Source organism: Corylus avellana, chromosome 8 (genome assembly GCF_965113065.1).
Source record: "Corylus avellana chromosome 8, dhCorAvel1.hap1.2, whole genome shotgun sequence".
In the NCBI taxonomy this organism is placed as follows: Eukaryota; Viridiplantae; Streptophyta; class Magnoliopsida; order Fagales; family Betulaceae; genus Corylus; species Corylus avellana.
Genome location: NC_142497.1, coordinates 7,217,487 through 7,232,982, shown reverse-complemented (window position 1 = coordinate 7,232,982; position 15,496 = coordinate 7,217,487). Strand labels below are relative to the sequence as shown.

The following is a 15,496-nucleotide window of genomic DNA, read 5'->3' as shown; positions in this document are numbered from 1 at the left end:
AATTAATTGTACCTAACACGCTTCCAAGATCTTCTAAAATTTTGAAGTATTTTACCATGTCAAATCCCAATAATTTTTTCAAATTTAATAGCATTTTTTCTCCAAGAGCTAGCTCAATCGGCTAGGACCACGCCTAATGAAGCGAAAGTCACTAGTTCGAATCACCCTCCCCCCTCTTGTATGGACATGCCCAAAAAAAAAAAAAAAATTATATATGGCAAACTTTCAACCATTCAATTTGAAAACAGTAGTTGGGATTTAAATAAATTTGAATTCATAGATTAGGATTAGGATCTTTTAGAATTCTTAAAGTATTCTACCAGGGCAGGTAAATTTCTTAAAGTATTCTATTTTACATGTGTTGGTTGATATTTCCTCCAGACCGGTTTGAAAAAAATTTCAGTCCTTTTCTTAGACCTTAAACATTTTTTGTTTTTCAAAATAAGTATCTTAAGAATTTAAGGGATCTTAATCAGTGCCTATGTGACAAAATCTATCCTACTTTAATATGGGTATTAATGCGCAGACTCATAACTAAATTACTAATAGTCATGAATGTTTTTCCTTATGGGATCCCCGGAAATTTGGAACATATTAAAGAGTACTAATGAGACCAATTATACCTGATAATTGATAGGCATATTCCTTTATTGGGATCAGATATGTTATTTAGCATTTTTCCCATCATTCTTAGTTGACGTGGCATACTCAATTTACCATTGATTTTTTTTTTTTTTAATTTTTAATTAAGATTGATCTAGTGATAGATTGAGCATGACACGTCAGTTGAAAATAATAATCGAGTATTGGAAGCATGCTAAATACCATATCTCTTATGGGATTGCCCCTGGAAATCTAGAATTTGTTAGGAACTAAAAAATATCACGATCTGAACAAGTATGAACAAGCCTTGGGTCAAAGATTGAACAAGGAGAAAACGGCTATCTTTTTTAGGCATAATACATCTAGGGAGATTAAGGAAAAAATTGTAGAAGTGGCGGGCATCCCATATTCCCAAAGGTACGATACGTATTTGGGGTTACCGGCGCTAGTTGGAAAATCAAGAGTAAGTGCATTTCGAAGCCTTAAGGATCGGGTCTGGTCAAGGTTACAAGATTGGAAGCTTAAGTTTTTGTCCTAAGCCGGAAAAGAAATCCTTATCAAAGCGGTTATCCAAGCAATTCCAACATATACGATGAGCGTATTTCTGCTCCCAAAGACTCTTTGCAATGAGATAAATTCCTTAATGCAAAAGTTTTGGTGGAGTCACCAAGCAAACGACACACGTATACATTGGATGAGTTGGGCGAGGATGGGGATATCAAAGGATCAAGGAGGGATGAGTTTTCGTGATCTCCATGTTTTCAACAAAGCGTTGCTTGCTAAGCAATGTTGGAGGTTATGGGAGAACACGAATAGTCTCATGGCTAGGATAATGAAAGCAAAATACTATCCGAATTGCTCGATCCTTGAAGCACAATTGGGAAATAAACCGTCTTTTGCATGGAGAAGTATACATAGTTCTGGAGGGCTACTAAAGGAGGGGTTGATTTGGAGGATTGGTAATGGCCAAAGTGTTAAAATTAGGGGTGAGAAGTGGCTGCCAATCCCCTCAACATATAAGGTCCATTCTCCTTTGCCCACCAGTTATGAGGAGGCTCGGGTGTGCGACTTAATAGATCAAGATACACATTGGTGGAATGTAAAGCTGATCAAGGAGATGTTTAATAATGAAGAATGTAAGGCAATACAAACAATACCACCCAGCTTGACCAACCGGCCAAATGTTAAAATTTGGAGAGGGACCGCCAAGGGAGAGTTTTCTGTGAGTAGTGCTTACCATATAGCAAAAGAGCTTGAAGATTATGACAAGGCAGAATGCTCAACTCGCAGAGGTGTGAGTAAATTATGGGCTGGTATTTGGGCTTTGAATGTTCCAAACACGTGGAAAAATTTTATGTGGAGGTGTTGTCATAACTTACTCCCTACAAAAGAGAATTTGATCAAGAAAAAGGTTATCATGGAGCTTGAGTGCCCAATCTGTAATCAGGTGCCTAAGAACCCTTTCCATATCCTTTGGGAGTGCCTTTCTGCTGGTGATGTTTGGGGGGCAAGTAAGATAATTTTTCAGAAGGCTCGGTGTAGGGGAACTGATTTCTTTAATTTGGCGGAGGATTTCTTTTTGAGATGTGAGAAGGAGGATTTTCGGATTTTTGTTGCAATCTCATGTAAGTTATGGTTCCGCCGGAATAGTCTGGTTCATGAAGGGAATTTCTCTCACCCGAATGAAGTGGTATGGGAAGCGATGTTAGCCATTGAAGAATTGGACAGGGTCCAATGTCAGGATCTACCGCACCCTTCGGAAAGTGGGATGGCAAGCCCCACATCTTGGATGAAGCCTCCTATGAATTGGGTTAAAGCTAATTACGACGCAGCCTTCTAACATGGAGGAGGGGGGCGCCGAGAGGTCAGATACGGCAAAGAGGGGGCAGCAAACAACCCAGGAGGGCAGCCCGAAGCCCAACTTTCCTTCCAAAGGTGCAACGATGCGGACAGCTGGAGTACAGCGTGGACCCGGAAATCTGGGAGGGAATCAGGGAGGTGATAACATGCAAGACGGCGCAAACATAGGGAACAAAGGTGAAAAATTTTCGGGAGAAAAAAATGGAAATCTGCCAGCAGAGGAGACAAGGGTGGATAAGAAAGGAAGGGATCGCGGACACACTTATGGCCAGGATCCGCACCATTTATCAGAATTTATGGCTGAACTGGCACAAAAAGAGAAGCACCTAAACGCAAAAGAGGGGCCAAACGGTAATTCAGCTGGATGGAGGGGAACTGGAGGTAAAGAAATCAGGTCTCTTTCGGGGAATAATTTTTTTACCATGGCCGATGTGGAGGAAAAAATGAAAACGGCCAATTTTGACGAGTGTCACATTACGCGGTGTGCAAGTGATGATACTTGGCAAAACAAAGGACGGTTAAAACCTCATGGAGCCACCAGTGGGGAAAATTTGGGTAAACAAAAGGTGCGGGATTCCAATTGTGGAGTGGAGGACGGGGCAAAAAAGGGGCGACTGAAAGAAGGACGTCTTGTAAAACCAATTGGAGGGAATGTTAACAATGGAAAAAACGGATCGGGAATGGTGGTGGCTAGCTCTCAGCCCCGCCGACCGCAATGAATCTCCTCAGTTGGAACTACCGAGGGCTTGGGAACCTTCGGACAGTTTGGAAACTTTGCCGGATGGTAAAGGAAAAGAAACCCAAAATAGTCTTTTTAATGGAGACAAAGCTAAGGGCAAATAAAATGGAACGGGTGAGAGTCCAATTGGCCGAAGCGGTGGATTGGCTTTGTTGTGGATGGTTGAATCAGGGGTAGAAATTATGAATTACAGGAGTCGACACATTAATGCCAAAGTTCTAGGCTCTCCGGGGGTTACTCCGTGGAAGCTTACGGGCTTCTATGGACATCCCGATCCTAGCAAAAGACCCGAGGCATGGACCTTACTTCAATACATAGCTACGATGGATCCTTCACCGTTGTTGTGTTTTGGGGATTTTAATGAGATAATTTGTTTAGAGGAAAAATTTGGTGGAAACGGACGAAGAAGGGGGCTAATGGAAAATTTTCAACACACTCTAGAAGTGTGTGGATTGTCGGATTTGGGTTTTAAGGGGCCTAGGTTCACTTGGAATAATGGTCGGGAAGGGACTGACTACACCAAGGAAAGACTTGATAGAGCAGTTGCAAACCGTGGTTGGTGTGAATTATTTCAAGAAGTGGAAGTGGTGGCTGGGGTTTCAATATGGTCGGATCACTCCCCATTATCTGTTCGATTAAATGAACAGCCAGCCATTCAGAGGGGAGCCAGGAACTTCAAATTCGAGGCAGGATGGGAATTAAATGGCCGGTGTCGTGAGATTATAGAAAATTCGTGGCAGGGAGACACTTACCACACAAACCCGTGGCTTAATTTGAAGAGAAAGATGGCAGATTGTCAACGGTCCTTGTTGAAGTGGCAGTGGGAAGAAGTCAAAAAACCAAACAGAATATATGGGGAGCAATGCCGAGAACTGGCGGACCTTCAAGGTGGAGAAAATGATCCGGATGGTGGGCTTACAATTGCAATCCAAAAGGAGTTGAAAATCCAGTTGGAGCAAGAAAATTTGAAGTGGAAACAGCGCGCAAAAATGGATTGGCTCAAATTTGGGGATCGCAACTCCAAATTTTTCCATGCATGTGTGAACCACCGACGAAAGGTAAATAAAATATATCAAATTCGGGACGAAAGAGGAGATTTATGGAAGACTCAGGGGGAAATTACACAAGCTTTTGAAAACTATTTTGCAACCTTATTTACCACGGGGGGTTCTACAATTTTTGACGAATGTTTGGAGGCGGTAGAGGAGAAGGTGACGGCTTCTATGAACGAGTCGATCATGAAACCTTTTGGGGAGGATGAAATTAAGGAGGCCCTCTTCCAAATGGCCCCTTTAAAAGCTCCAGGTCTAGACAGTTTCAATGTGGGCTTTTACCAGAAAAATTGGGACATTGTGGGCCCTGAGGTTTGCAAATCTATACTTTTCTCTCTCAATAATGCTGTTTTGGATAGTTCGATAAATGCTACGTATATAGCTCTTATTCCTAAGACATTAAATCCCTCATGTGTCTCGGAATTTAGACCGATTAGCTTGTGCAATGTCCTATACAAGATTTTGACGAAGGTTCTGGCCAATCGGTTAAAAGAGATTTTACCTAGCATTATCTCACAGTATCAAAGTGCATTTATCCCTGGACGTCTGATCTCAGACAATATTTTGGCTGTGTATGAAACCCTCCATACCATGCAAACCTGAATGCGGGGTAAGAAGGAGTACAGTTAAAATAGATATGAGTAAGGCTTACGACAGGGTGAAATGGGGATTCTTGGAGGCGGTTATGGGGAAAATGGGTTTCACACCCCAGTGAATAAAACTGGTCATGATGTGTGTCTCTTCAGCACACTATGAAGCTTTGGTTAATGGGGTACCTTCGGGTAGGATTGTGCCAACCCAGGGAATCAGACAAGGCGACCCACTGTCTCCTTATTTATTTTTAATCTGTGCTGAGGCCTTAAGCTCTTTACTATTAAAGGCGGATAGAGAAGGTGACTTAGAAGGGGTGCCTACTTCTAAACGGGGACCTCGACTAAATCACTTATTTTTTGCTGACGACAGCTTACTTTTTTGTATAGCAGATTTGGGTCACTGGAATCGTATCTCTAGCCTTCTCCACAGCTATGAACAAGCCTCGGGACAAAAACTGAATCATTCCAAGACAACCATTTTTTTCAGCCACAATACCCCTGGTGATATGAGACAGAAAATTCTTGGGGTGGCTGGAATTCCAAGCTCCCAGAGATATGATACCTATCTAGGCTTGCCAGCCTTGGTGGGCAAGTCCCGGACTAAAGAATTCAAGGGAATTATTGACAGGGTGTGGAAAAAATTGCAAGACTGGAAACTCAAACTTTTATCCCAAGCGGCGCGGGAAATTTTACTTAAGGCGGTGGTACAAGCAATTCCAACCTACTGTATGAGCGTATTTAGGCTCCCTAATACATTATGTTCCCAACTCAACTCTCTCATGCAACAGTTTTGGTGGGGCGCCTCAAGCGTACATTGGATGAGTTGGCACAAGATGGGCCTTCCAAAGTCTAGAGGAGGGATGGGGTTTCCGGATTTTAGATGTTTTAATAAGGCCCTCCTTGCCAAACAATGTTGGAGGTTATGGCGAGAGCTGGACAGCCTAGTCGCTCGCATCCTATCGGCGAAATATTATGCTCACAGTTCTATTCTTGAGGCAAAAGTGGGGCACAAACCATCCTATGCCTGGAGGAGCATTGTAGGTGCGTGTGAACTGTTGCAAGAGGGCCTGTTTTGGAGGATTGGCAATGGAGAAAATACGAAGATCTGGGGCGATAAATGGGTTCCCCGTCCTACAACTTTCGCTATACAATCGACCCCTCGGATCCTTGAACCGGAAGCAAAGGTGGCGGAACTCATTGATAGAGATCTTCAAGGGTGGAATAAAAAGTTGCTCGAGCGGGTTTTTGTCCCGGGAGATGTGGAAGCCATTATGTCCATTCCTGTGAGGTTATACTGCATTGATACTGTCATCTGGAGGGAAACTTCTAATGGTCTCTTTAGCGTTAAAAGTGCCTATCACGTGGCCGTGCGGAAGGAAACTCAGAAGCAAGCGAGTAGCTCCAATTCTGGATTTTGTAAGAAGCTGTGGGGTACCTTATGGGGTCTAAAAATCCCCAACGTGGAGAAGAATTTTCTTTGGCGTGCCTATCACGAGATCCTGCCCACCAAAGTGAATCTATGCCGAAGGAAGATTGTAGGAGATGCGCTGTGTCCAGTGTGTGGGCGAGAAGATGAGACCAACTTCCACATCTTGTGGGATTGCCCATCGGCGAGGGACGTCTGGAGTGCTAGCCTGAAGAAGTTCCAAAAGAGCTCCCTAGGTGGTCCAACTTTTGCAAGGGTGATGGAGGAATTATTCACGAGCTGCGAACCAAGGGATTTATGCTTGTTTGCAGGGATAGCCCGGAGAGTGTGGCACAGGCGGAATGAGCTGGTCCACGAAGGTCTGTTTAGTCATCCGAATGCATTGGTTCAACAAGCCAATATTGCTGTTCAAGATTTCTCGGAGGTAAACGCTAGACAAGCTAGTTCCTTTTCAGATTTCGCAGAACCTGACGGGGGTCATGGTGTTGGGTAACCTTCGGGTGGCGCACATCATGGTCTGTATTCCTTCAAGGAGAAATTTGATTTCCAGGGAACAGGAGGGTGGTTTAGAATGAAGCAGAGTTGTTTTATGTTGGAGTTTGTTTGTATTCCTGATTAGTGATCATCAATAAAGTCTTCATTTATCAAAAAACATTGACAATATCACCATCAATTAAGAAACTCCGAAAGGAAAACCCACTTTTGGAGACAAATGCACGTATGTTAGACCATAAGCAATAGATACAAGAATTAAAAGCACTTCAGTTCTTGGTTGTAATCTTTTTTAATTCATAATAAATTCTAGATTTCCAAGGGCAATCCCATGAGAGATATGGTATTTAGCCATTCTCTCAACATTCTCTTATCATTTTCAGTTGACCATGCTCAATTCATCATTAGATCAATCGTAAACAAAATAATAATAATAATAATAATAATAATAATAATAAAGAAATGATTATGGTCAATATTTTGTCCATATCTTTTTTATTTTATCTTACAAATCAACCATTAGATTTATAGACCCGCATAGGTCAATGGTAGACCCCACAAATATAATAGTTGATCTATTGAATTTGTATGAGAATATGAAAAAAAAAAAAAAATACGGGCAAATTATTGATACAAATCATTTCTTAAAAATAAAATAAAATAAAATAAAAAAATAAAAAAAATAAAAAACTATGGTGGATTAAGTATGACATTTTCAAATTATATATGAGTCAACGTATTAATATCCATATTAAGTTATTAGCAAGACCCTCCTAACTCTTTAGAACAACTTTATGATAGAATAATTTAATTAAGAATTGATGATTAAGGTTACAAGAATTCTACCAGCAATTAAAGTTGTATCAAGAATTCAAAATCCTCCTTGCATTTAATTTAGATTTTACAGATAAAAGGGGCAATCCCATTATGGAAACACAATCCACGAATTTGAATATCAAGCATTCATGACTCTTCACTACTTATAAATACCCAACCGCATGCATGCAGTAAAGCCAATATCCATTCGATCAATCTCTCTTTTTGCAATTGTGATTTGTGAAGGGCAAAGATGCCCAATTTATGTGCTTCTTTCTTCTTGCTTCTACTCCTATTCATCTCAGGTATATATATATTCAAAAAACCCGACGCACTAGTGTGCCGATTCAAATCCCGCAATAAGAATCTCCACAAAAGCCTGATCAATGTTAGTCATCTTGGGCCTCACTGATGCCCTGGTAAGAGTGATTCAGCTTGGAAAAGTGCCTACGGTTTTTTACCGTTTATGGCCCTCATGTCATTGGTTCCCAGCAGATAAATGCTACTATGACCATGCTCAGATAGAGTACCCATAGTTGGTCTTCCTCTCAAACCCTTTACGACGTTTACGTATGCTTGACTGAGGGAGAGAGGGTGCATGCATGCATTTTTTTTTTTTTTTTCTTTTGTAATTTGTTTTGTTGGTATTAATTAGTTTGCAGTGAAAACTATGGTTCCAACGACAAAAGCCAATTGTGAACTAGCGGTGATTGGTGGTGGTTGTGCCAATAAGAATGCATGCATGGAGATACTTCGTCCTTGTTACCCGGGTGTCGAGATAATCATGGCATTCTGCCGCCCTGCTGGTGGAGGAATTCCTTTCACTCAATGTATTTGTAATTTTAACAACGGAGCCCCTTGCAACCCAATTGGACCACCAAGATGTCCCAAACCTCCTACTACTCTATCATATAATCAAACTAGTGATAACTAGTACTCTGTAAGTTGTAACACCATTATTAATGCTTCAAACATATCAATAAACAGCTTTTGCACGTGCAATAGTATAAGTTCAATCTCTATACAATTTTGGGCATATATTCTGTTTAAATTCTCAACTTTTGGACAAAGATTGATTCAAAAGTAGTTTCTAATGCCTATAGTTTCAACCACTGCCCAAACATCAAGTCTTCTTTCTAATCAATTTCAGCATGCACATAATCAACGAACACAAAGTTCTTTTGTACCTCGTGTGAAGCAAAAGCCAAGCCAGCACTAAGAAGTGCAAGCCCAGCCAAGAAAATCCGTAATTGCATATCGGAAGGAATCCCGGCCGACGCACAAAAAAGTACTGTTGCACCAATTAGAAACTTTTGCAATGCCTGGAATGATGTATAAGCTCTTCTACACGACGAACACTTGAGAGTGTGCTGCTCGAATCTATCCAACATCTACGCAACACAATGAAAACAGAAACTAACAAATCAGTAATAACATCAATGTAGGATGTGTGCTGACATATGTTTCGATATTCTTTTTATTGGTGAGATTAAGGGGACATTATAAAACATATAATACATACAAATGCATATATGTATTGGTGTGTGTATGTTTTGAAACTATTTCATGTATTTTCAGAAAAATGTCTATTTTATTCTTCCTAGGATCTCAAAAAAGCAAAGGGCGAAATGCAAGAGGGTCAGTGCCAATAAGCTTTTCACACCTGACGTTTTGATAGAACCATTGATGGCACAGGTTGTTGGTTGTTTAAGCCAAACCACTCAGGTTGGTTGTTGCCGTGTCGCCTCAGCCAATTTCGAAATGCCAAGACAAGGCGATCTGCTTGGGTAGGTGTAAATGTGATTTTTGTATACTGCTTATTAACATCAGAAGAACCCTCCATTGTCTTTGAAAGAAAGACCTTCTCTTGACCCTGAAGGACAATCATGTCGCCATCATACACCTTATTTGAAGTCCAATGTTCATGCCATCTAGGAACCACCTAACACCACCACATACATGAGAGGAACTCAAGATATAAGGATAAAATCATTCATAAAGGAAACGGAAAAATCAGATATTGATTTCAAACTCACTTTTGAGTGCAAGATTTAGCAATTATTCAGTCATTAAACAAATGGAGATTTTCGTTAATAACATGGATAACTTGAACATGAAAAATAAGCAAAAAATGGGGAATGAAAGAAAAGTAAGATGAGCTGCTTTGAATTTTAATGCAGATGTATACAACTTACTAAATCTCAAGAACTACACATCCCAACACAAATTCGCTTCTACGTACACAATGGCATGTGCGTGTGTGGGTGGGTGTGGATGCATGTGGGTGCATGGATATTTGGCTTCTAGAAATATAATGGTGGATCTAAACCTCATATGGTTAGCACCAAAAGATCCTCACTAAGTAATGATTTCATGCAACAAACAAACAACTGCAACCTTTTAATCTCAACTATTGGGAGGCAATCAGGAAGCTATATCAAGCAAACCATACCATACATCACCTACACATCCTTTAATTTTATTATTATTATTATTATTATTATTATTATTATTTATTTGTTAACTAAGCTTGCACATCCTTATAAAAAGCTAGAGCTAAAGAAGTAAGGAAGTTCATCTGTCAAGAGTAAGGAAATTCTATCAGCAACCCCTTCATCTTATAAAGAAAATTATTCTTGGTCAGCATTTTAGATGGAGTACAGGACAAATTTATCAATTTAAACCTCATAATATGGAAGCAGAGCTCTTGAGTCACTTCCCGGATAATGTTAGCCATATCTTATCATTCAAAATTGATCTGATTGAAAGGCAGTGTCTATACCATAACAAACAACTCTAATACAAGAACCTGCCGAAGTATTAGAAGAGGACATGATGAAGCATGCCAAGTTTGCCAAAACGTATAAAAAGCAATTATCATAATTTAGATGAGAAAATAGCTATAGTTAGATCATAACTAAAAGAGTGAAATCATCAGAAAAACACATCTTACTGCTGTCAAATTATAAGTTACATAAGAAGACTGCTCAAAGAGTTCTTACCTGCCACCAGGCAGGCCCTGGCATCGTGAACTGGAAGAAGTTTCTTGCACTACAAACAATAGATCGGGTCTTCCCAGGTGCCATTGGCACATTGAAGGAACAAATCCATATTATCCATTTTTTATCACCAACTATAGGAAGCTTTGTGTCTATTTCTATTCTGTAAGAAATCAATGCAAAGATGGTTAGGATTCAGATATGTGTAAAATAAAAATAACAATTCTCTAGAATCTAGGACAGGAAAATGACATCCCGGGAAACTGATTTCAATAGGACAAGAAACTATTTTTTTGATATGTAGTAGGACAAGAAACTATATTATAACTTGACTAGGTGTCAGAGCAACTTAGTCCTCTAGATAGACGTTTCATGAGTTAACGAATGAGGGATACACAACAGAGTATAAAAATTCCTCAAGTGCAACTCATATTGATCTCAAACAGAAGGTTCCACTTGGCTTAGCTTCTATGCCCTTGACGCCAGGACCTGGGATCGACTCCCAGGCTATCTCTTGTTTTGTAGCCTATAGGTGTTACAACCAGTGCCCCAAGCCAATCTTGAACTTGATGTTATTTAGAAAAACTGTTTTATTTAGATAATCATAATATTTTAGGTGAACAGTTATAATTTGTAAGATAAATTGAAGTCCCCAAATTATATTGTATGTAGTTTAGGTGTATTCAGTGTAACTCATGCATACAAGATCTAAATTACAAATTCTTTATAACTTTCAAAATTGAGCTCATACTCAGACAGATTTAGACATTTTATCTGATGAGGCTATAATATATTAACTATTATGTGATAGAATGACTTATTTGGTCATTGATGTGGAATCTTCTAGTAGTATGTTAGTGCATTTAGAAAGCATTGAACTGAACCACAATTAGAATGTATTCTGTAAATTATTGTCACTTGAATACATTTTTCACATATACTAAATAGCAAAGGCTCTCAATTTTAAGAAAATAATGAGCTCAAATACTAAGTTCCAATTGCTTTGAATTACCGGCGAGTGAAATCTTGCATAGTTAATATCTCGGTATATTGAATAACTTTGAGAATCATTGGAATACTTATACTCATTATGGACTATAGTTTCGATAAGAGACAGATATCTCCTTAAGGTGATTTAATGGAATTGATCATTTAAGTCCAAACTTGTTAATTTTAGCAAATTTTTACAAAAGTAAATACTCTTAAAGATTCATTTTTTTTATAGTAGATTTCATGATGATTATGTTATTAAATTGGGACTAAAGGATTAAGATATAATTGGATAAAGTTGACAGTAAATTAAAGTACCTTATCCCATGTATGGATACTCACAAAAGAGTCTATTTAGAGGCTTCTGGTAGAATAATGTGCTCTTTTGCAATTACATAAATCCTAGAGTATAATTATAATTTATAGAAGAATAATTTAGAATTAATAGAACTTTGAAGGGGTTATGAGAAAAACAGAAACTCCAAGCTTACTAGATCAGCTCACATATTTCTTTTCCCAAATACATGTTAGTGATGCTTAAAACTTCTATAATGAAACAAGAAGCTGCTCAAGATTCCTAAGCGACGATATGCAAGATTGATGTGCATGAGATTCTGTTAGTATCACACAAACAAACACAATCTAGTGTGAGAAGTATGTAGTCACATCCAAGATCTATGCAGATTTGACTGCTTAAGTGAGACTGATGAACTTACTTATTGATATAATAACAAGGTGCAACAAACTCAGCAGTGATCCGTGGGTTCCCATCATTCGCTCCAGCAAAGCCCGAATGACCACTAGACTCTAACTTAAAAGGCAAAGGCTTGGCTCTATCTCTCCTTCCTGTAACCTGTAGAGTAACTTATCCTTTAAGCAACATGGAAAGTCCTTCATTAAAGCCAATGGCCTTTAGGCCAAATGGCACCTCCACCTGCCATAAGAATGGAGTGGTGGATGATGTCTAGGGTCCAAGTTCCCTTGGGTGTATGAATAAATCTACCAAGAAAATAAAAAAGAAGTTATCCAACATAACAAGAGAGAACATTTACCACCATTCATTATCTAACAAGTTCCCCTACAATATTCCTGTCGAAGAAGATGGCCAACCATAGAAGTGCTTATATTTTTAAAAACTCATGAACCAATGACCAAGAAGAAAAGCACAAAGTGATTAAGTAAGAAAAGCAACAATCCAACATATATACAAAGTCAACTTTAACTCAGACTACTGAGCGTAAGAAGTATTTACCACAGGCACATACAACTTACAACAATATACCAATTGATTTCTGCAATTAGCTCGAGTGGTAAGTCACTTGCCTCTGGTGCCTCATGAAGCATTAGATCTAAGGTTCAACCCTCTTTAAGTGCAAACAATTTCTTAGGGTTATGCTCGCAAGCAAAAGCCCAAACTTTACCCGACCCATGTGGAAGGGGAGCTTTGCACGGTGTTTTAGAGATCTAGTCGGGGAGAAGCCCTGGATAACCCGGTTATCATAAAAAATTAAATAAAATATTAAAAAAAAATCTGCCCTTACAGAACCAGCGTTGACTTACTGTTCAAGCTTTAAAAAGAATTAGAAGCAAAAAAGGTTCCATCTAGATAGCCCTTGTTGTCTGCAGTAATATTAGGAGAAAGAGAAACGAAACCATGATCACTCATCCAAATATAGCCAAGCTATTACATTTGTTTCATCGTTGCTATTTCATGAACAAGAAACTTGTCAGTTCATTAAATGCACATATCCAGGATGAGAGTCAGATTTGATCATACTTTTTTTCATTAATATTTGATTTTTAAAGTGGCAAAGCATTGGAATGGACACAACACTTACAAAGTGCAACATTTCAATTTAACATTTCCCAAGCTACATAAAATCTTCCACTAATATTTTTAACAAACTACCAATATTTTATTCAATTAAAAATTGATTGTTAAAATTGTTCAAGTATATACCTTGTGATGAGCAAAATCAATGTGGGAAGGATCAGAGACATTCTCCATGAGGGTATCATAGCCATAGAACAGATCCCGCTGAATCGTCACCGATGAAAACTCAGGTTTATCAAATTCATCAGGCAGCCTACATTAACAACATAAGTTTATCAAAATACTCATTGCAATGAATTATATCCAACAACTTCTAAGATATCATTATGAACCCCTGTCATCAACTTGAATGATTAGATCAACATAAAATATTATAAAGAAATTGTAGATCAATGACCTGGGAGGCTTGGTAGCGCGAGCTCTTTCCAAGCCATTCTCATCAGGCCAAACGAAGAGCAGGCCTTGAGACTGCATCGTAGGAAGCCTTGTAGCGCACGCTCTCGGAGACTGAAGAGCACGAGCTTCAGGACCTTCAGGTGAAGCCTGAGGGATCCTAACACAAGATCCGCGCCCATCAAACGACCAACCATGGTATGAACACTGCAAGTTCCCGCCTTCATCAATCCGCCCTTCCTGTGAACCATATGAACTCATTAGGATCATAAAAACCCTCCAAGAACCCAATTCCTCACTCGGTTCTGGAAATTTTACAAGAATTCGTGAAATTGTTGCAGTGAACTTTATTATATTACTTCGGAACCCAATCAAGCACGATTTCCTCTAGAAACCAAAACAACTGAAAATATAAATATATCTTAGGCGCCTGTTTAGCTAACTAATTAATTATTTATTTATTTATTTTATTCATTCCTTTGTCAACAACCGAATAAAGGGTGAGCTTCAAAACATCATTTTTCTGGTTCAACTATTTTCTTTTCCTCACTTTTCTTAGCAAACAAAGAGATCCCGACTTCAATTGGAGCGTAAAAATTAAGGAAGACAGAAAAAAAATAGTTACAGATAAGGGGGCGAGGCGGTGGGGGCATTTGTCGTCGAAAGCAACCCATTCACTGGCAGACCTGTCGAACCAGAGCACGAGATCTCGACCCAGAAGCTGAAATGGGGTTGGGAGGCTAGGGTCCAAATCTTCAATCAACGAAACTGGGTACCAGTGATCCCTCCAAGAGAACTTGGAACTTGACGAACTTTCCTCACCGTGCTCATCCACATCTTCTTCTTCTTCTTCTTCTTTTTGATTCTCGTAAGATGTTGGTGTGGCTGGAGGAGCAGCTACACGTGGAAGAAAAAGATTTCTACTGGGTGATTTTCTTGAAAAGAGGGTTGGGGTAATGGCGGAGATGAAGGGAAGGGTGGTGGTGGTCTTGAGAGCTTTATTGCTCGGTGATGACAATGTAACAATTGAAGCAGATAAAGAGGCCAAGGGTAGCGCTGCCATTACCATTGGATTCTTTCAAAATTTTATCACACAGAGAGAGAGGGAGAGAGGGTTGCTAACCTGTTCCTGTTGATTCCTGCTAAGAGTGGAGTAATGCTTCAGAGCAGCTCTCCATCACCACTCCTAGTCTTTTAGTATGATATCACCTAGAAGGAATTTTATTGCTCTAAATTTAGTGTTAATCCCTCGTATTTAAATTTTTTTTTTTTTCAATTTAAAAAAAAAAAAAAAAAAAAAAAAAAAAAAAGAGAGAAATAAGTCAGATGTTGACGCTTGGCTGCCAAATCTCTATTCCGGCAGTCCACATCTGCATTTGCCTGGGTTAACCCAACCTGGGTTAACTACTTTTTATTAAAAAAAAAAAAAAACAAACAAACAAATCCCACGCGTGATTGGTTTCATTTTCATTTTTCCTTTTACCTCCATCAATGCGAAATCTCCCGCCCCCCTCTCTCTCTATCTCTCTCAATGCCTCCCACCCCTCTCACCCACCACCACAACCGGATGCCACCACCATCCACCACTGCCGGCCACACCGGCCACCACAAAACAGGAGCGCCGGCCACCACGAAGCAGCAGCGCCACCGCCACCATGGCCTTTTCCCCTGTAAGAAACTCTTCAAAAACTTAAAAAGA

At 39.5% G+C, this 15,496-nt stretch overlaps 1 protein-coding gene across 1 annotated transcript; it reads right to left on the bottom strand.

The window, feature by feature from the left end:
- Positions 1 to 8,583: 8,583 nt before the first annotated feature.
- LOC132164683 (pheophorbide a oxygenase, chloroplastic-like) lies at positions 8,584 to 14,989 on the bottom strand. Its single transcript, XM_088519302.1, has 7 exons — positions 14,423 to 14,989; positions 13,802 to 14,037; positions 13,531 to 13,657; positions 12,287 to 12,423; positions 10,584 to 10,743; positions 9,245 to 9,523; positions 8,584 to 8,972 (listed from the first exon to the last, which is right to left on the bottom strand). The coding sequence occupies exons 1-7, from the start codon at positions 14,864 to 14,866 to the stop codon at positions 8,718 to 8,720; spliced, it is 1,638 nt and encodes a 545-aa protein (XP_088375428.1). The 5' UTR covers positions 14,867 to 14,989; the 3' UTR covers positions 8,584 to 8,717.
- Between the last annotated feature and the right edge of the window lie 507 nt (positions 14,990 to 15,496).